At 41.2% G+C, this 21940-nt stretch overlaps 2 protein-coding genes across 3 annotated transcripts in view; one reads left to right on the forward strand and one right to left on the reverse strand.

The window, feature by feature from the left end:
• The window catches only part of UBXN4 (UBX domain protein 4), a 59250-nt gene extending 48583 nt beyond the window's left edge, over positions 1-10667 (forward strand). For both annotated transcript variants that reach the window (XM_059166734.1, XM_059166735.1), the window contains exons 12-13: positions 320-519; positions 9998-10667. In XM_059166734.1, coding sequence (XP_059022717.1) covers positions 320-519; positions 9998-10136 — 339 coding nt within the window. In that variant the 3' untranslated portion in view covers positions 10137-10667. The remainder of the gene's footprint in view (positions 1-319; positions 520-9997) is intronic.
• Positions 10668-15184: 4517 nt separating this feature from the next.
• LCT (lactase) overlaps positions 15185-21940 on the reverse strand; it is a 52026-nt gene continuing 45270 nt past the window's right edge. The window contains exons 14-17 of the mRNA XM_059166733.1: positions 20274-20408; positions 17916-18139; positions 16856-17092; positions 15185-15789 (exon numbers count right to left, since the gene is read on the reverse strand). Coding sequence (XP_059022716.1) covers positions 15569-15789; positions 16856-17092; positions 17916-18139; positions 20274-20408 — 817 coding nt within the window. The 3' untranslated portion in view covers positions 15185-15568. The remainder of the gene's footprint in view (positions 15790-16855; positions 17093-17915; positions 18140-20273; positions 20409-21940) is intronic.

Raw genomic sequence — 21940 nt, forward strand, 5'->3', positions numbered from 1 at the left:
ATAAAAAAAAAAAAAAAAAAAATCTTTAAAAAAAAAAAAAAAAGTTAGTTTTCTTAAAACTGATTGGTTCATTTCACCAAGAACTATTTTCTAGTTTCATTGTTGTGAGTACGCCTTTAAAAAACAAAGCTCCTGGAGTTCCCAGAAGTTTGTATAAAATATACACCTGAAAAGGAGCAGAAGATGGTAATTTTACCTTCTTGCAGTAAACTAAAGTCAATAGGACTTTGTTTTCTAGATAAAAGGTTAATCTAGAACCTTGAGTGTGATGTGATTTGGCTCACATAGCTTTTATTGAGGTTTATTTCTTAATTTTTAGGCCGGAAGACCAAATACATCCATGGTACATTCTTCCAGTGGAGACTTTTGGACATTGTTGGGGACAGTCCTTTACCCATTCCTTGCCATCTGGAGATTGATTAGCAACTTCCTATTTAGTAACCCTCCTGCACAGACCTCTGTGAGAGCAGCAACATCAGAGTCCTCAAACCTTGCATCAACTAGCAACTCAGAAAAAAGGTATCTGTGTTTTTCCCATTTACAGAATGTGTTAGTAATGCCCAGTGCCTTATTCAAAATGAACATTTTTGTTATGGGTAGTATGACATCTTTCTACATAAGGGGAAAAATTTAAATGTTCTGAAGTTTTACTGTATCATCTCTCCTGGGAAGCTCACTACCTGAGTTTTTTCAACCACCTTTCTAGAACCTACTCCTACTACTTTGTTTATTGACTTCTCCTTATCCCATAACTGTAAGGGCACATTTTTTTTTTTTTGGTAGGACTAAATAGTAGTATCTTTCTTGCTAACCATGTTTTGTCCAACAAGATATTTCATTTAATTAATTTCTCACATTATCTTGCATACATTTTTTTGGAGGTGTCACTGTGCTTTAGATAATTTTAATCCTTTGTAGCAGCGCTTTGGTCTGCTTCTTGTCTTCTACTGGTCTTCATTCAGAGAAAGACCAGGCTGTGAAAACTGGATATTCATTTGAAAATGGTGCCTTCTTCAGAGTGTTATTTTACACTGGTCCCTTAAACAAGAGGCCTTCTTTTTATTGCAGATGGCCAAGGTTAGCATGGTAATTCTAAATAATACCAATGATGTTAGCTTATACCTCTGTTAAGATTCTGCGTATTTGAAACAGATTAATGGGAAGTATTTTCCTGGAAGGTAGGATTGTAGTTTTTCTGATTAAATAATAGCATGGTTTATTATAATATATGCCTTTTGCTGTTAAATACTGTTGAGGGGCGCCTGGGTGGCTTAGGCTCAGTGGTTTAAAGCCTCTGCTTTCTTTTGGCTTAGGTCATGGTCCCAGGGTCCTGGGATCGAGCCCTGCATTGGGCTCTCTGCTCAACAGGGAGCCTGCTTCCTCCTCACTCTCCCTGCCTACCTCTCTGCCTACTTGTAATCTCCGTCTGTCAAATAAATAAATAAAATCTTAAAAAAAAAAAAAACACTTTAAACACTGTTGAGCCCATTAATAGGCGTTATAGCACATACACCAATTCTATGTGATAAGTAATGAAAATCCTTGCCTCTGCCATCAGTAAGTAAAGTCCTTGATTTTATATCCTTTTGACTCTCTAGATGAAGATTTAGTGAGTACTGTGATTGGGCTGATTCAGCCTTTATCTTGATTTCTTTTGTAACTATTAGGAAAACCAGTCATATTCTTAGTACTTTACTTAAGCAAGGATACAGGGAAATTCTTCTCTAGCCTGGGAACGGCATTCAGACTAGGTCTTATTAGTGCTGAATTTTACTGAGTAGTGGGTAGAAGTATTTAATTCTGAATTACTGTTACACAGCATAGCTTGCTGTGTGGGTTTGTGTGTGTGTGTGTGTGTGTGTGTTCGTGTTTTTAAAGTATTGCTTTCACGCTCATGACCCCGAAACCAAGAGTCACAAGCTCTTCTGACTAAGCCAGCCAGGTGCCTTGCTGTGTGGGCTTTTAAAACTTACTTCGAATAAGGGAAGAGCTACTGGGATGGGGCAAAGGATGGGTGAATGCATATCTGGAGAGCAAAGCTTTGTGTCCCACTGTTCGTTGGCACCCCCCCATTCAAAGGAGATTGCCTTAGCTTAAATTTCACCCGTTTTCCTTTCCATTTTCAGATGCTGAAAGCCTTTTTGTTGTGGGTTTTTTTTTTCAGTTGTCATTTATGAAATACATTTATTCATTGGACAATAAAACATTTTCCCACAAACCTTTTCTTTTCTATTCTAAATCTATTCATTTAGTCACTCAAGAAATAAAATCCATAGTCAACTTTTTTCCCTCCCTTTTCCCTTACTCTTCTATATCTAATCTGTTAAAATAAATATATTTTGTTTCATTCCTTTCCACTGCCTTAGTCAAAGATCTCATAATTTCTCACCAGAATCATTGGAGTAATCCAGTTGATCTTCCTACCACTAGATTTGCGTCTGGCCCTTGGTTTAACCAGATTATTGCACGAGTTAACTTTTCTTTTTTCTGCTCTCCTTTCTTTTCCTCTCTCCCTGCCTCCTTTTTCTTTCTTGCTTTCTTTCTTTCATTATTAACATATAACATATAATTTGTTTCAGGGATACAAGTCTGCGATTCATCAATCTTACACTGTACACAGTACTCGCCACATACCCTCCCCTATCTCCATCACCCAACCACTCCATTCCCTCACCCCCTTTCCCTCCAGCAACTCTCAGTTTGTTTCTTGAGATTTAGAGTCTCTTATGGACTGTCTCCCTCTTTGGTTTTGTCTTGTTTCACTTTTCTCTTTCCCATTAAGTTCTGCTTATCAGTGAGATCATACAGTAATTATCTTTCTCTGATTGACTTATTTTGCTTAGTATAATATTCTCTAGTACCATCTACATCATTGCAAATGTCAAGATTTCATTTTTTGATGAATACCTGTGTGTGTAATATACCTGTGTGTGTGTCTGTGTGTGTGTGTGCGCGTGCGCTTGCGCGCACATGCATGCATGCACGTGCATACTGTATCTTATTTATCCATTCATCTGTTGATAGACATCTGGACTCTTGCTATAGTTTGGCTGTTGTGGATCTTGTTACTGTAAACATTGGGGTGCATGTGTCCCTTCAGGTCAGTATATTTGTATCTTTGGGATAAATCCCCAGTAGAGCAATGGCAAGGTTGTAGGGTAGCTCTATTTTCAGCTTTTTGACAAACTTCCATACTGTTTTCCAGAATGACTGTACCAGCTTGCATTCCCACCAACAGTGAAGGAGGGTTCCCCTTCTCTGCATCCTCCTCAACACCTGTCATTTCCTGATTGGTTAATTTTAGCCATTTGGACTCGTGTGAGGTGGTATCTCATTATGGTTTTGATTTGTATGTCCCTGATGCCGAGTGATGTGGAGCACTTTTTCATGTGTCTGTTGGCCATTTGGATGTTTTATTTAAAGAAATATCTGTTTATTTCTTCTGCCCATTTCTTGATTGGATTATTAGTTCTTTGGCTGTTGAGTTTGGTAAGTTCTTTACAAGCCCTTTATCTGCTATGTCATTTGCAGATATCTTCTCCTATTCTGTCATTGTCTTTTGGTTTTGTTGACTTTCCTTTGCAGTTCAGTAGCTTTTGATCTTGGTGAAGTCCCTATAATTCATTTTTGCCCTTGCTTCCCTTGCCTTTGGCAACATGTCTAGCAAGATGTTGTTGCAGCTAAGGGTGAAGAGGTTGCTGCCTGTTTTCTCCTCAAGGATTTTGATGGACTCCTGTCTCATATTGAGGTCTTTCATCCATTTTGAGTCTATTTTTGTGTGTGGTATAAGGAAATGGTCCAGTTTCATTCTCCCACATGTGGCTGTCCAGTTTTCCCAATACCATTTTTTGAAGAGACTTTTTTCCATTGGATATTCTTTCCTGCTTTGTCAGAGATTAGTTGGCTGTTGAGTCAGGGATCCATTTTTAAGTTCTCTTTTCTGTTCCATTAATCTATGTGTCTGTTTTCGTGCCAGTACCTACTGTCTTGATGATTACAGTTTTGTAACAGAGCTTGAATTCCGGAATTGTGATGCCACCAGCTTTGGTTTTCTTTTTCAACATTCCTCTATTTGGGGTCTCTTCTGGTTCCATACAAATTCAAGATTATTTGTTCAAGATCTGTGAAAAAAGTTGATGGTATTGTATTTTGATGGGATTGCATTGCATGTGTACATTGCTCTAGGTAGAATAGACATTTACACGTTTGTTCTTCCAATCCATGAGCATGGAACATTTTTCCATTTCTTTGTGTCTTCCTCATTTTCTTTCATGAGTATTCCATAGTTTTCTGAATACAGATCCTTTCCCTCTTTGGTTAGATTTATTCCTAGGTATCTTATGGTTTGGGGTGCAATTTTAAATGGGATCAACTCCTTAATTTCTCTTTTCTTTTGTCTCCTTGTTGGTATATAGAAATGCAACTGATATCTGTGTATTGATTTTATGTCCTGCCACTTTATTGAATTCCTGTATGATTTCTAGCAGTTTTAGGGTGGAGTCTTTAGGGTTTTCCACATAAAGTATCATATCATCTGCAAAGAATGAGAGTTTGATGACTTCTTTGCCTATTTGGATGCCTTTTATTTTTGTTGTCTGATTGCTGAGGTTGGGACTTATAGTTCTATGTTGAACAGCAGTGGTGATAGTGGATATCCCTGCCTTGTTCCTGACCTTAGGGGAAAAGCTCTCAGTTTTTCCCCATTGGGGGTGATGTTTGCTGTGGGTTTTTCATGGACGGCTTTGATGATGTGGTATGTACTCTCTATCCCTACACTGTGAAGAGTTATAATCAAGAAAGGATGCTGTACTTTATCAGATGCTTTTTCTGCATCTATTGAGAGGATCATATGATTCTTGTCCTTTCTTTTATTAATGTATTGTATCACATTGATAGATTTTTAAATGTTGAACCAACCTTGCAGCCCAGGAATAAATTCCACTTGGTCATAGTGAATAATCCTTTCAATGTACTGTTGGATCCTATTGGCTAGTATTTTAGCGAGAATTTTTATATCGATGTTCATCAGGGATATTGGTCTGTAATTCTCCTTTTTGATGGGGTCTTTGGTTTTGGGATCAGGATAATGCTGGTCTCAAAAAGAGTTTGGACGTTTTCCTTCCATTCCTATTTTTTGCAATAGTTTGAGAAGAATAAGTACTAATTCTTCTTTAAATGTTTGGTAGAATTTCCCTGGGAAGCCATCTGGCTCTGGGCTCTAGTTTGGTGGAAGATTTTTTTATTACTGCTTCAGTTTCCCTGCTGGTTATAGGTTTGTTCAGGTTTACTCTTCCTATTTGAGTTTTGGTAGTTTATACGTCTTTAGGAATGCATCTGTTCCTTTTGTGTTGTCTAATTTGTTGGCATATAGTTGCTCATAATATGTTCTTATACTTGTTTGTATTTGTTTGGTATTGGTTGTGATCTCTCCTCTTTAATGATTTTATTTATTTGGGTCCTTTTTCTTTTCTTTTTGATAAGTCTGGCCAGGGGTTTATTAATCTTATTAATTCTTTGAAAGACCAGCTCCTAGTATCGTTGATCTGTTCTTCTGGTTTCTACTTCATTGATTTCTGCTCTTATCTTTATTATTTCTCTTCTGCTGGGTTTAGGCTTTATTTGCTGTTTTTCCTCCAGCTAGGATTAGGTTGTATATTTGAGACCTTTCTTATTTCTTGAGAAAGGCTTGTGGTGCCATATACTTCCTTCTTAGGACCACCTTTGCTATACCCCAACGATTTTGAACAGTTGTGTTTTCATTTTCATTTGTTTCCATGATTTTTCTAAAATTCTTTAATTTTCTGGTTGACCAACTCATTCTTTAGTGTAGGATGCTCTTTAGCCTCCATGTATTTGAGTTCTTTCCAACTTTCCTTTGGTGATTGAGTCTCCAAGCATTGTGGTCCAAAAGTACACAGGAAATGATCCCAATCTTTTGGTACTGCTTGATACCTGATTTGTAACCCAGGTTCTGATCTATTCTGGAGAATGTTCCATGTGCACTAGAGAAGAATGTGTATTTTCTTGCTTTGGGATGGAATGTTCTGAATGTATATGTGAAGTCCATCTGGTCCAGTGTGTCATTCAAGGTCCTTATTTCCTTGTTGATCTTCTTAGACGATTGGTCCATTGCAGTGAGGGAGGGGTGTTAAAGTCCCCTATATTATTGTATTATTGTCATGTGTTTCTTCGATTTTGTTGTTAACTGGTTTATATAATTGGCTGCTTCCATGTTAGGGATATAAATATTTACAGTTGTTAGATCTTCTTATTGGATAGACCCTTTAATTATGATATAGTGTACTTCTTCATCTCTTATTATAGTCCTTGGTTTAAAATCTTATTTGTTTGATACAAGGATTGCTATGCCAGCTTTCTTTTGATGTCCATTAGCATGATAAATGGTTTTCCACCCCCTCACTTTCAATCTAGAGGTGTCTGTGGGTCTAAAATGAGTCTCTTGCAGACAGCATATTGATGGGTCTTGCTTTTTTATCCAATATGATACCCTCTGTCTTTTGATTGGGGCATTTAGCAGTTTACATTCAGGGTAACTATTGAAAGATAGGAATTTAGTGCCATTGTATTGCCTGTAAGGTGACTATTACTATGTATTGTCTCTGTTCCTTTCTGTTCTATGTTACTTTTCGGCTTTCTCTTTGCTTAGAGGACCCCTTTCAATATTTCTTTCTTTCTTTCTTTCTTTTTTTTAATTTTATTTATTTGACAGAGAGAGGGAGATCACAAGTAGGCAGAGAGGAAGGCAGAGAGAGGGGGAAGCAGGCTCCCCACTGAGCCAACCAGGTGCCCCCTTTTCAATATTTCTTGTAGGGCTGGTTTGGTGATCACAAATTGTTTTAGTTTCTGTTTATCCTGAGAGCTTTTTATCACTTCTGTTTTTAATGACAGCCTAGCTAGATAAAGTATTCTTGACTGCGTATTTTTCTTGTTTAATACCTGAATGTATCATGCTAATCCTTTATAGCCTGCCAGTTCTCTGGATAGCTCTGCTGCCAATCTAATGTTTCTACTGTTACTGTTAGAGACCTCTTGTCCTGAGCTGCTTTCAGGATTTTCTCTTCGTCTTGGAGATTTTTAAGTTTTATTTTTAGATATTGGGGTGTTGACCTGTTTTTCTTGATTTTGACAGGCGTTCTCTGTGCCTCCTGGATTTTGATGTCGGTTTCCCTCCCCAAATTAGGGAAGTTCTCCACTATAATTTGCTCCAGTATACCTTCTGCCCCTCCCTTATTTTCTTCTGGGACTCTGATTATTTTTAATATTATTTTGCTTTATTTTATCACTTATCTCTCGAATTCTTCCCTCATGATCCAGTAATTATTTATTTCTCTTTTTCTCAGCCTCTCTATTCTCCATCATTTGGTCTTATATATCACTAATTCTCTCTCCTGCCTCACTTATCCTGTCAGTTAAAGCCTCCATTTTTTTATTGCAACTCATCAATAACCTTTTTGATTTCGACTAATAGGTTTTAATTTTTAGATTTTTTAGATTTTAGTTCTTTCATTTCTCCAGGAAGGGATTCGCTAGTGTCATTATAGTCATTATTCTGAACTTTAGTTCCAACATTATACTAACGTCCATATTGATTAAATCCTTGGCAGTCAGTACTGCCTCTTCTCTTTTTTGAGGTGAGTTTTTCCGTTTTGTAATTTTGTTGAGAATAGATGAACAAGAAAACAAAATATTTTGTAATTTTGTTGAGAATATATGAACAAGAAAACAAAATAGTTAGAGGGCAACCATGACCCCAGAGAAATGTACCCTAAACAAATCAGAAGAGACCTGAAATGGTTGGGGGGTGGGTAGAATATGATCAGGCTGGTGAATAGAACAGAGCCATACACTAGATTTTGCATATATTTTGTCTGTTAGAAGAAGCTGCATCCTAAAATTTTAAAGAAAGAAAAACTTACATATATATGTGCAAAAATAAGGTTAAATACAATATGGCTGTAAAATGCAAAATTAAAAAAGGATTTTAAGAAAGGAATTGATAAGTTGGTTGAAAAAGGAAAGAACAATTTTTTAAGAAAAGAAAAAAATTCAAAGACCGTTTCTCAAAAGGTTCAAAGACTAAAGAATTATGGGTAAAAAGCCATGAATTCTATGTGCTGCATTCTCTTAGCACTGGAATTTTGCAGTTCTCATTGATCGGAAACTTGGTCTTGGCTGGCTATTCTTGCTGATCTTCCAGGGGAGGGGCCTGTTGCAGTGATTTTCAAATGGCTTTGCCCAAGACCGAACTGTACCGCCCTTGCCAGGGGCCAGGCTAAGTAATCTGCTCGGGTTACAGTAGTTTTTGTTCCCTGAAGGCTTTCTTCTTGGCTTTAGAGGCTGAGAATGAACATGTTGACATCCCACTCTCTGGCCCCAGAGGAACTGAGCTTGGGCTCCCCTCCTCAGTGCACTACTTTTCTCCTCAGAGAAAAGCAGTCCATCACTCCTTCTCCCTGGTCTCTGTCCACACGCCGTGCTCACCCAGTGTGTGACCAAGTGTTTCTGTCTCTGGCATTTGGCCCTGTTTGGACTCCCCAAACCCAGCAGATTCCTGGGGTGCACTCCCATTCTGCTTCTGCCAAGGGAGGAAGGGGAATCTCCCTGGATCTGCCACTTGTGGGTCCCTACTTGAAGAGCAGTGGCCCAGCTGTGCAGCATATCATGGTTTGTGGCAACCCTGAGCAGAAAGCCCACTCCTGGGCTCAGTGTTGGCAGCCAGATTCTCTGCTCTGGTACTTGGGAGCTCTGCCACACTCAGGCACCCCCAGTCTTTCTGTGACCCCAAGGGTCCTGAGACTGTACTCTTCAATAAGGGTTCCACCCCTCGCTTAGCCACCAGGGTGATGTCCCTCAGTGGAGCAGACTTCTGAAAGTTCCAATTTCATGCTCTGCTGCTCTCTTGCTGGTAGCTGGCTGACCAAGGCTCCCTCCCTACGCGGTCTTTCCAATATGTCGTCCCAGATGCACTTCTCTGCACCTCCTACCTTCCAGAAAGTGGTCACTTTTCTGTTCATAGAGTTGTAGCTAGTCTTTTCTTCGATCTCTGGCTGAGTTTGCAGGTGTTGAGAATGGTTTGATAGCTATCTAGCTGAGTTCCTGGGACCAGACAAAATTTAGGTCTCCTACTCCTCCTCTGGAGCTATTTTGCTCCAGAACTCTTAAGTCCACACGAAGTAACTGGTATGTAACTGAGTGATTTGACTCTGAGTCAGAGCATTTTTAACTAGCCAATTAGATGATAACTTATGTTTAACTTTTCTCTTTTTGCTCATCACCATCTTGGACACAGTCAGCCTGTTTATTCTTAATAGATTTTATGTAAATCAGTCCTTACAGATTATGAAAGGATTAAAAACTGATAATTGATTGTTTTTGTAAATTAGGCTAGGAATGGAGCTTGGATAAGCTCTAGGGTGTCATGTAAGTTATTCACATTTTAGTTTGCATAAATAATAAAGCAAAGGTTATTTAGCAGGTGGCCCCTTTCTCCTAAGACTTAGAAAGTCATCAAGAGAAACATGGAGGGGCGCCTGGGTGGCTCAGTGGGTTAAAGCCTCTGCCTTCGGCTCAGGTCATGATCCCAGGGTCCTGGGATTGAGCCCCGCATCGGGCTCTCTGCTCCGCAGGGAGCCTGCTTCCTCCCCTCTCTCTGCCTGCCTCTCTGCCTGCTTGTGATCTCTGTCTGTCAAATAAATAAAATCTTTAAAAAAAAAATTTTTTTTTTTAGTTAAAAAAAAAAAAAGAGAAACATGGAAATGGAGCAGTGACTGGGCTAGTTTGGGTTGGAGAACAGTTGAAGTTAAACTGCCAAAAACGTGTATAGTCTTGTGCCATGTTAGGAGATGCCATTATCTCCCCTGGACTCTCCATAAAGGACAGCTTCCTGTCCTGACGGAAGTGTAGAGGAGATAGCTTTGTGTGACTGCTGTTTTCCCTTTTTGTCACCTTCTGTTCTCTCCCTCTCTTCTTACGTCAGGGACCCAGTCAGGAAAAGAGTGCTGGAGAAACGAGGGGAAGACTTTAAAAAGGAGGGGAAGATCTACAGATTGAGGACTCAAGATGATGGTGAAGATGAAAACAACACCTGGAATGGAAATTCTACTCAACAGATGTAGTGTGAGAAGTACAGTATGTGCAATAATCATTGTTTTCCCTTATGATTTAATGCAACTAAAATTCTGCTGGAGAAGTGGGGCTGCTTTTTTGTTTTCTAGCTGGTCTGTAAAGTGTCTCTGTATTCTTGCTTAGTGGGTTAAAGTTGTTTAACTCCTCAGACAGCTTAAGAGATGATGTAACTGGCTGCTAGGTCCTTGCATATGGTAACCAACTGCTAGAAGCCTAAAAGAATCAAAACGTCTGCCACAGCCCCGTTATCCGCTTTCTTACTCAGTATCTCATATACCTGTTAGCCCCTTGCTCTCAGATGACAGGTTTTGTTTAGAGCTATTTTGCTCCAGAACTCTTAAGTCCACACGAAGTAACTGGTATGTCACTGAGTGATTTGACTCTGAGTCAGAGCATTTTTAACTAGCCAATCAGATGATAACTTATGTTTAACTTTTCTCTTTTTGCTCATCAGCTGCAAGCAAAATCTTGTAGTTTTTAATCTTAAACACTGAATAAAAAATCTTTTCCAAAAACCGAAATGATCTTAGTTTTGCTTTAAGTTTTGTTATCCTAGCATCTTTTTGTTGCACAGGGCTCTATTGAGGTCATGTGTTTGATTTTTTTCCCCCTGCCCAGTACTTCCCTGGAGCTATCTCAGAAAAGTAGCTGTGAGCACCCTACTTGACATATAACTGGAGGAAGACGTTTTCTGACACACATGGCTGCTATGGTACTGTACGTCCTAAGTCACTGAGGCATCACTTTGTTGGTGTCATGTTATATACAGTCTTTGTTCTTCTCAGATGCAAAATAGCTGCTGAGTTACAGGTAGTTCTCTTCTGCCTTTTTCCTGAGGTTTTGCTCTGGACAGTCACCTTTCAAAGACCTAAAGTACCTATAGGTAGGACAGGAAGTATGGAATAAAGATAGGACTTTTGCTCATTTGGTTATTCTTAAGAATTTTAAAGAGTTTTTTCTTTTAATTTTTTAAAAGTTTTATTTTATTTGACAGAGAGAGATCACAAGTAGGCAGAGAGAGAGAGAGGGAAGCAAGCTCCCCGCTGAGCAGAGAGCCCAATGCGGGGCTCAATCCCAGGACCCTGAGATCATGACCTGAGCCAAAGGCAGAAGCTTAACCCACTGAGCCACCCAGGCGCCCCAGAATTTTAAAGAGATTCTTAACCTGACTTACATGATACTTAATCCCTTTGTTTTTGGTAATGGAGACCACTAACTCCTAATGTTTGAAAAAGAGAGTAAGCTTGACAGTTCCTCTTTTAACCTTCCATTTTTAGATTGGAAGATAGCACTTTTGAGTGTACTTACAGATTGACTTAATTTTGTGACAGGAGGAAGAAGTTTTCTGAGAGCAAACTGTTTTTCACGTATGAAGTAACAATTTTTAAAAACGGTAATAGTGTTGACAAGGAAACAGCCGGGCTATGATGTTGGTAAGAGTAAAGACTGGTATACTCTTTCCGGAAAACAACAACAACCTTAAATGTTTCAAACTCCTTGATCATTTTTTCTGAGGAATGATCATTAATGTAGACAAAATTTAGGCACAAACATACTCATTAAGTCTTCAACTGACCAAATGCCTTCTGCAGAAATAGTCAGCTTTTGATGAGGAGAAATGGTACAATACTAATTTATAATTCAGTTTAACATATATTCAATGACTACCTGTTTTGTGTCGGGGGGAGAAAAGCAGAATACAGAGTTGTAGGTAGTCTGAGCTTATCTTTGTACACACGTTTTATATACAGATAGTACCTGTATTGATAAAATGTAAAGAAAACAACCAAACATTAGCAATGGTGAGATGGCTATATGTTCTTTTAATTCTTTTTGTACCCTATTAGGAAAACCCTAGGTTTTCCCAATTTTCTGCAATGATCATATTATTTAGATAGCTTAAAAAGTGAGTTTGGAAAAGAAAAATTTCCACCAAGCATCCTGTTTAAGTAAAGATTATAATCTTAAAAAATACAGCAATATGTGATTAAAAAAAAACCCAAACCTTTAAAATGGGTGTGACCCTGCTAATAGCTATTAGAAATATGCTTGCAGAAATCTGGAGTACCTCAAGTCTGTTTGCTTGAAAAAAATTAAATTTCAGAGAAACATATGTAAGAGTAGGAGGATCTCTCTCCTCAGCTTTATAATTTAAAAAGTATACTTGGTAAAAAATTCCAAACAATATAGAAGGCTATAAAATAAAAGTCTCTTTCCTTACATCTTAGTCCCCAGGGGTAACCTTTAATAAGAGTTTCTTTTATAATGTTCAGAAAAATGTTAAGCATTTATAAGCCAATATGTGGTAATTTTAAAATAGGATCATATTATATACACTTGCATCTTGTTTACTTACACAGTGTAACTCTTTCCCTGTCAACACATAGCTACCTCATTATCAATGGCTATGTAATATTTTACTTGATAAATATACCCCAACTTATCTGTTCTCTGGTGGCATCCATTAATTATTACAGGTTGTTTTTTTTTTTCCCACTTGTTTTTCTATTAGAAATACTGTTATACCGAACATCTTTGGGACAGTATCTTCTTAGCTGTGAAAATACACCAGTGGAATATGTTTGTATAACTGAGTCATGGAGTGTTTGCAGTTTGGATTATAAATGAAACTGCCAGAATGCCGCCTCTAACTGCTCTGTGAATATACCCTCCCATTGACAGTGTGTGAGAATGTTGATTTCCCCACATTCTTACCAACACACTTTTTCATCTTTGTCAGTGGTAAATGGAAAAGTGTTTGCATTTTATATGCATTGTATTGATCACAAATATAGTTGAGCATCTTTTAATATTATTGGTCATTTCAGTTTGAGAACTGCCTGTATTTGCCAGTTTTTTTCATCTTTATTAATTTATAAGAATTCCATGTGCATAAAGAAATTTAGCCCTTTGTCTAGAATATGCTATAAGTATTTTCTCCTTGTTTATCTTTTGTGAGTATGTTGACAGTAATTTTTTGCCACAGTATTTGTATGATCAGATTAACCATGTTTTTCTTTATGGCTTCTGGGTCCTAAGTCTTGCTTATAAATACCTCTCTTCGAGAGTTAATTTTTAAAAATTCACCCATCTGTCCTAGTTTTCTCATGGTTTCTTTTATATATATATATTTAAATCTAGTATCCTGGGATGGGATCTGGCTCCCTTCCCTGTGGCTAACATCTTCAGGAGCTAACCTCTTGACCACCACCATTTATGGACTACTCTGTCCCCCTAATTTGGTATGCCATCTTTGTCCTGTCCTTTTTGCCCATACGTAGTTATGTGTACAGTCTTGTCTTTTGTTGATCTCTTTTCTGTTTCTGCTACCGCACTATTTTTTTTTTTATAACTAGCTCTGTAATGTTTTGTGTTTTTTTTTTTTTTTAAGATTTTATTTATTTATTTGACAGACAGTGAGAGAGGGAAACCCTGGGATCATGACCTGAGCTGAAGGCAAATGTTTAACAAGTGAGCCACACAGGTGCCCCTCTATAATGTTTTAATGTTCTTTTTTTGCCCAGATTGTTCTGGCTCTTCCTACAAGTTTATTTAATGTGGAACTTTCTATCAGTCTGTGTCCCCCTCCTCAAAAAAGTTACATTGATTTTGAGATTTAGAGGTAATTGACAACTTAAAATACTGAGTCTTTCTCTCAGAACCACCCTTACCCCCCTCTGACAAAAACTTTTCCAATCTACTGATGGAGGAAAATGCTTCCTAGCAGTGAAACTTTTTTTTTTTTTTAAGATTTTATTTATTTGAGAGAGAGCATGAGAGAGAAGGTCAGAGTGGGAAGAAGCAGACTCCCTGTGGAGCTGGGAGCCCATGCGGGACTTGATCCCGGTACTCCAGGATCATGACCTGAGCCAAAGGCAGTTGCTTTAACCAACTAAGCCACCCAGGCACCCAGCAGTGAAACATTTGATAGGAATTTTCTACAGATACAACAGGTTCAGGTAAGGAATGCCTGAAAGGAACAAAATTTCAAGCATAATCAGTCATTTACTTTAAGTAAACTCCATGCCACATGTGGGACTCAAACTCATGACCCCATTGTCAGGAGTCATAAGCTCCACTGACTGAGCCAGCTGGGCACCCCATGATCACCCCTAAATATAGCTGAAAACTACTTTTTATTTTTAAATAACATTTTCCCTGGTATCTAGAAAGAATATATAGACCAAATAAGTTTTTAAGTATTCTACACTGGGATTGTCTTACTATTATTAGCACCTTGAGGGGAATTGATAAAGACCACATCATTTTTCTGTGCTCCTACCAGCATTCTGGATGTGTTTTGTGAATAAACACAGAAAAGGAGCAGGTGTGCTTTCTGTGCCCTGTCTCCAGAATGTGCTTGGTAGAGACATGGTCCTTTATCCTCAAGAGGCTGATAGTAGAGAAATACACACTCCCAGTATAATATGGATAAGCTGTCCATATTATAGTCCCTTCCATTTAGGCAGAAGGGACAGGGAGGAGACATGTTTTGGGGAATATAGGGGAAGCTATGCAGGGGGAAAAGTGCATTATTTGAGCTGAGATGTGAGGCGTTTTCAGAAGAAGGTGCATCCTAGGAAGAAGAATATTTGCAAAGAAAGGAAGAGGGCATAGTCAAGGGCTTACACAAGGTTCAGAATTACCACAAACAGAGAAAAAGAAGAGAAACAGGTTAAGTGAACCATGGTCAGATTACAAGGCCTTTGAAGGCTATACTTGGGTCCTTAGAAGTCATCCTGAGCAGGGGAAAGGAAGGAAGGACATAAAAGTGGCTAAGAAAGGATCATTCAGAGGTCCTCTCTTTTTGGATGTCAGGGTATCTCTGCCCAAGGAATATATAATGTAAGCAGAAAGCATGTGTCTGGTGGAAAAGCTTAGAAACCCGAGAGGGCTTGTGTGACTGCATGAATTCTGTGGAACCTGCCTTCTCAAGGAGAAGCAGCTACAGGATGAAGGGCGTAGCTTATAGTACCATTTTTTTCTGAGCAACACAAGGTCTGAGACTGGGAGTTTGAAGGAGGGCAGGAGATGACAATGCAGTCCATATGCACAGTGTCTTATTAAAAGGATTGCTATGGTTTTTGCTCATATTTCTACCTTTGAAGCTGCTGAACCTTAAAACGACCCGGTTAAGTAGCTCACAGAATCACCAGATGAGGTCCATACTTGTATCTTTCCACAAGAGCCAGGTGCAGGGTCTTCCAGTACTCTGATGAATTCCTGATACTGGGACAAGATGCATGTATTTCCATCTTAATTAGAGAGTTGTAAGATTCATGTACTCTCTAACAGTGCAGAGGCCTGGTGAAGAAATCCCGCCTGGGCAGAATAGAAGATCCTGAGGACTTCTGTGGGCAGTGAAGGTATACAGGCAAACTAGGCTTGTTTTGCAGAAGTGGAGCAAGTGGTAACTTGTAGGTCAGAATGCAGAAATAGTACTCAATTCCTGTTGGCCTGGTTGTGTTTTCCCTTGCTTGGAATGCTTACAGTACTTGTATGACAGAAATGTCACACAACAGACGCCAAGAATTGCAAGAGAAAAGAGTACATACAAAGCTGTCTGGGCTTCTGTCGCTCTTAGTGTTAACCCCAGGAACTGCACTTCCTCCTCTCTCATAGGGCTGATGGTAGGTCCAGCATCTAGGAGAGGAAGACAAAGGACAATTTATGCACTCCTACAGATCTGGTTATCAGATCAATGTTAACCAAGCTAGGTCCTTAGAATAGAGTCACACAGGTATCCAGAGCGAGCTCATTGCTGAGGTGACGACAGGATGTAGCCCTTTTACTGAGTTACTGAACCTGTGAATGAAGGAACGTAGTTGTTGTTTTTTTTTTTAAAAAATCTGTCAACAGTTGGAGTAAAGTGGATAATTACTTTTTTTTTTTTTTTTTTTTTTAATTTGACAGACAGAGATCAGAAGTAGGCAGACACACAGGCAGAGAGGAGGCAGAGAGGAGGAAGCAGGCCCCTGCCGAGCAGAGAGCCCAATGTGGGGCTCGATCCCAGGACCCTGAGATCATGACCCGAGCCGAAGGCAGAGGATTAACCCACTGAGCCACCCAGGCGCCCCGGATAATTACTTCTTTTCTGTTGTAGTAATTTATGCTTTTTCAGTCATTCAAATATTGGGCCCCTTACATCAGGCCAATCACTGTTTGCAGTCAGTATTGTATGTTAGACCCTCATGTCCACCTGGAGGTGTGTGCCTAGTTTCTTGCCTCAGGTTACACAGTTAGTGGCAGGGCTGGAACAAGAATCTAGACTTGCTCTTCCCAGACCAGGGCCTAGTTTTTAGATGTAACATTAATCCTCGGTTCCTTGGTTTCATCCTACCAATGGCTGGAGCATTCAAAGAAAATACTGGTTGAATGAAAGTAAATATTGGAGGGGCACTGGGTGGCTCAGTGGGTTAAGCCTCTGCCTTCGGCTCAGGTCATGACCCCATGGTCCTGGGATCGAGCCCTGCATCAGGCTCTCTGCTTGGCAGGGAGCCTGCTCTCCGCCCCCCCCCCGCCGCCCCCCCCCCTCCCGGTGCCGGCCTGTCTACTTGTGATCTCTGTCTGTTAAATAAATTAAACAATCTTTAAAAAAAGAAAAAAAAAGTAAATATTGGAAAGGCAGAGAGGAGGGGAATAAACGAGAATAGACTGAAAATGTCCCTCTCACCCTCTGGTTTTAGTCCCTCCCAGAGCCATATCTCACCTTCTTCACCTTCTGGCTGGAGACAAGGGTGTGGCCCTGCAGCAGGGTCAGGGAAGCCGTTGCACCGGGCTACAGAGGCAAAGAACTTGGCTGATGCTTTTGGGATTCTTGGGAGAGAAGGGTCCGTGTAGTTCACAAAATGCAGACCAAACCTCTCTGCGAAGCCTGTGGCCCACTCAAAATTGTCCATCACACTCCAAACCGTGTATCCTCGGAGGTCCACCTTATCCTGCACAGCTGCCCAAATGCAGAGGCCACAGCATGAGTTTCCTTTGTCTTACAAGAGCCCATTCTACCAGGCCTACAGAAGCCACACCTGCCCACGGCTGTCCCACAGTCCCCGCCTGCAGGTGAAGAGTTGGCTGTGGATGGACTAAGAGCCATCAGCATTTTCCCAGAAAGGCTCATTCCTGAATGGGAGTACACGGGTAGACTACATTAATCCTGCTCAGGCACCTGCCATCCTCTCTGTCTCCACATGTTGGGATACCAGTCTTGGGGAGTGCCTTAAGTGTTCATGCTTTTTCCAAAAGTAAGTGGCCCTTGGAAAAGATTTCCACTGGACTAGGACTTTCTAACCATTTCTTTCCACTGCTACAGCACTCACTTTTTCACTCCGCGTTACTTACAGTCCCTTGTCCTAATCCCATCTTATCCCACTCCATCCTGCTGAGCTGAGGGTCTCAAACTTTCACTTGAGGAACAGAAGACCCTACAGACTGCTCCCGCATCTTAACCCTCCTCCTCCCAGCGCCTGCTTTCAGCAGGCCACTGCTGTTCAGGGACATCAGACATCAGGGATGATCTGGCAGAGCTGATGACTGCCAGGAATTCAAGTCTCGCTGTATCAGGCAACTGGGTTCGCTTGCTGAACTTACATCTAAGAAGGAGAAGACTCAAGAGTGCAGCCTCAAAGAAAAGCTTAAGCCTAACAGGAGGGAGAAGCTGCCTCTTTCTCATGATGGGGTCTCGTGGTTGCAGTATTCCCCCAACTGGAGACGTTAGCAGGTGTTTCCAGTGGTAAAAGGTGCACAGGGAGGAGGGGATAGGCCTGTCCTACCTTTGAGGGCTTCGTTGATGTAACTGCGGAGGTAGTAGATTCTTAGGGTGTCATTGAGGTCCGTTTCTCCCCGTTGGGACACTCCATTCTCTGTTACATAAATTGGGGGGTTGTTGTACTCCTCCTTTAACCAGTTCAGTATCCTCCTGAAGCCAAAAGGTGTCATCTTCAGCCAAAAGGAGCCAGAGTCAGGCCAAGAGCGATCTGTGATGGAGGCCACTCCCCTACAGGTTCAAACACAAGAGATAGGTCTCAATGTGTAAATCCCAAGAGGCCCTTTGCATAAACACAAAGCAAGGTTTTTACTAGGAAAAGCATTAGGTTTAGTCTAGACTTAACAGTCATAGCTAACTGCAGATGAGTCAGGTTGCCTCACATTCTTCTCTTTTCATTAGTTCTTACTGCATGTTGCTGGCCTAGCTGTGACAGGCCACCTGAGCTGTTTGCACCTCTACAGATGAACGGTTTCACTCATGGACTATACCCTCCAAAGGGTTGAAAGGCTCTGGGATTCCCTGATCACAGTGTCCAGTAGGATTTGAGTGCTGTGTTGGGACAGAATGGGCTTCCCTGCATAAAGGACATCTAGTCAGCACCACAGGTGTGGTGTGGCCGCAGGCACCCATGGTTGGGACCCCCATTTGTGTGAGTACAGGGAACACATAGGCTGAGACCTGCTTTAAGTGCCCAAGGCCCTGCCTCTGTCCAGTGATGGACCTGGAGAGGGCAATATCTTATGCCAAAGTAGCAACTGCTGGGAAAAGCACAGAAACTTGAATGTCTCCAGAATCACACTTGTTGTTAATTTTGCTTAACTTACAGTGCAATATTGGTTTCCACAATAGAATTCAGTGATTCATCACTTGAACACCCAGTGCTCATCACCACAAGTACCCTCCGTAATCACTCACGCAGCCCACCTCCCACCCATGTACCTCTACCACCCTTCAGTTCTCTTTCGTTAAGAGTCTCCTATGGTTTGTTTCCCTCTCTCCTTTCCTTTTCTCCCCTTCCCATGTGTTCATCTTTTTTCCTTCTTAAATTTCTCATATAAATGGGATCATATGTTATTTGTCTTTCTCGGCAGTCATACATTTCAAATAAGGACCAATTATTTAGATCTTAACGTCCAAATCCTTCAGAAAAAAAAAAAAGTCTTATCAGTAACAATTTATTGTGCTCAGCTGAACTGGATCCAGAACATTTTTAAAGTGTGAACACAGGTCACAAGGAGACAGTGCCAGGAATCATGAGGCAGCAAGAGTCCCATGAGTGCTCAGGCAGGGACCAGCAGGGAGGTGTTTTCTCAGCCCCGTCAGAGTCCCAACTCTGGGGGTTGCAGAATGCAGTGGATGGGTAGGTGTTTGTTTTAAAAGAACCTAGACAGTTTCACAGCTGATGTGGAAATGTACTTGTTACAAAAGGAGCAAGACCGTATATATATATACATATAATCTCGGTTTGGGGTAATATATTTTTATGTATAAATTCATAACTGAATATATATATATATATATTGTTTTGTTTTTGGACAGGGATCACAAGTAGACAGAGGGGCAGACAGAGAGAGAGAGAGAGGGGAAAGCAGGCTTCCCGCCAAGCAGAGAGCCCAATGTGGGGCTTGATCCCAGGACCCAGAGATCTTGACCTGAGCTGAAGGCAGAGGCTTAACCCACTGAGCCACCCAGTTGCCCCTGAATATATATATCTTATATATACTATACTATATATATCTTATATAGTTTATATAAGATATATATATCTATACCATATAAACTATACTATATATCTTACATAGTTTATACTATATATCTTATATAGTTTATATAATGTATGTATTTACATGTTCTATTTATGAGGAGAAGGAGAGGTAGCTTACCCTTTACACATATGCATAAACTTCTGGAATGACACCCACAAGAATTTCCTATTCTTGCTTTCTGATGTTTCCACCATGACTGCATTTGTGTAATGCAGAAATAATAGTTTATAGTTTCACCTTTACCCCAAAGCCGGGGGAAGACCCAACCTTACTGTTTGACTGAAATACATCTGATAATTGAAACCAATTCGACCAAAGAAGAAAAACAAGGGAAGAAAAATATTTAAAGTCTTGAACATGTTTCACAAAACTCCAAGCATGTCTGTCTCAACAGGAAGCACGTTGGAAATGCTAGCTGGTGTTATTAGTAGACTGACAGAGGTTTGATTAGGTGTCTCAGGAGGGGACTCATCATCAAATTCCAGGATGTATGGTGTCAGGAGGCAGCTTTCTAGGCTGTGCAGTAAGAGCTGGGCAAAGGGGCTCCTTGCTGTCTTCCCCAGAGACTGCTCCAGATGCCCTGTGGGCCGACTTACCTGTCTGCATCAAAGGAAGAGATCCAGGAGGCATAGTCCAGGTTGTAGGCCAGGATGGTGGTGTAGTGATTAAACCCAAAAAAGTCATAGGTACCACTGATCCTCTTCTTCTCACTCTCCGTGAACTCTGGGAGCCTGGGTGGAAGGAGCCATGACAAGTGTGGGGCTTGAGCATCATGCTTTGGGGAGAGAATGTCCTGGGGCAGGATTTGGGAGCGCTCTAACTACCCTGCCTGGGCACCTGGCACTTTCATCTTGACTGAAATTTTTGCTGCCAGTAACCTAGTGGATCAAAACCTTCCCCCACTGGGGTTTCTGAAATGTTGGAAGAAAACTAAAGCTTAAACCCCTCATGCCCCTCCCTCTCCCACCCAGGAGCTAGCAGTAGCTCCTTAGGACTTGTGACATCAAGGCTGAGGCCCTGTGCCTGGCCTCCAGGCTCTCTGCCCTGTGGCCTTGCCACTGCCCCCTGCCTCCTGCCCCAGCCACTGAGCCAATCCCCCCCAGCTCTCAATTGCAGGTGTCCCACTCATTCCCACCAGGCCAGCGCTAACACACTTCCCCACAGTTGGAATGCCCTCTGCTCTCCCACACACTATTCATGGTTAAGACCCAGCTTAACTGGTGTCCCGCCTTGTTCATGAAGTCTCCTTGTTCTGCCCACCCTCATCTCATTGTTCTGAGTTTTCTTTATATGGAGAAATTCGCGCAGAGAACTGTAGTGGGGAGCTTACTCTCTTCCCAGCTGGCATGTCGGCAGCTTGAGGACCTAGACTCGGAAGCCTCTCCTTATACACGCCTTACTGACTTGGCCCTGATCTGGGGACACGGTAGGTGCTCAGCAGAGTTGTGTCAGTGCCAGCATGCTTAGTGGAGACCAGAGTTAGCACATCAGACCCCGAGGCACAGCCCACTCCACAGGACTTACCCCAACTGGGACAGGAGTGCATTTTAAGGATGGGGACTGGATTATTGAGACTGCACAGCTGGGCTACATAAGGGAAGACTGGCCAGCTATGTTAAGAACTCATACCTCTGAATTCCTTTTACCTTCCCTGCTCATGGTCCCATGGTCTCATGGTCCCATGAGTCCCCTTGGAGCTTGTGGGTGTTTTCCCATAAGACCAGGTCACTCCCCTTCTGCACCAAACACCTCTAATCCTAGCCAGATGATTCTCAGACTCAGCGTGTGGGCCCTGGAGTCCACTTGGTTTCAAATCCCAGCTCTACTTAAGTAGTTGGATAATCTTGCCATAATCTTTTTTTTTTTTTTTTTAAAGATTTTATTTGACAGAGATCACAAGTAGGCAGAGAGGTAGGTGCAGACAGAGAGAGGAGGAAGCAGGCTCCCCACTGAGCAGAGAGCCCAATGTGGGGCTCCATCCCAGGACCCTGAGATCATGACCTGAGTGGAAGGCAGAGGCTTTAACCAACTGAGCCACCCAAGTGCCCAGTCTTGCCGTAATCTTTGTGCCTCCTTAAATATGACTCAGGAGTGCCAATAGAATATGTATAAATGCTAGGTGTCCCTGTTGCTATTACTCCCTTGACAGGAAGAGGAGTGGGCTACTTTGGTGCAACCATCGCCCCCTACTGGCCAAGTGACAGAATGCACATGCTGGCAGTCACCCACTGCTACCCACATTCACTTGTAAGGTGGTGATACG

The sequence above is a fragment of the Mustela lutreola genome, chromosome 3 (assembly GCF_030435805.1).
Source record: "Mustela lutreola isolate mMusLut2 chromosome 3, mMusLut2.pri, whole genome shotgun sequence".
Taxonomy (NCBI): Eukaryota; Metazoa; Chordata; class Mammalia; order Carnivora; family Mustelidae; genus Mustela; species Mustela lutreola.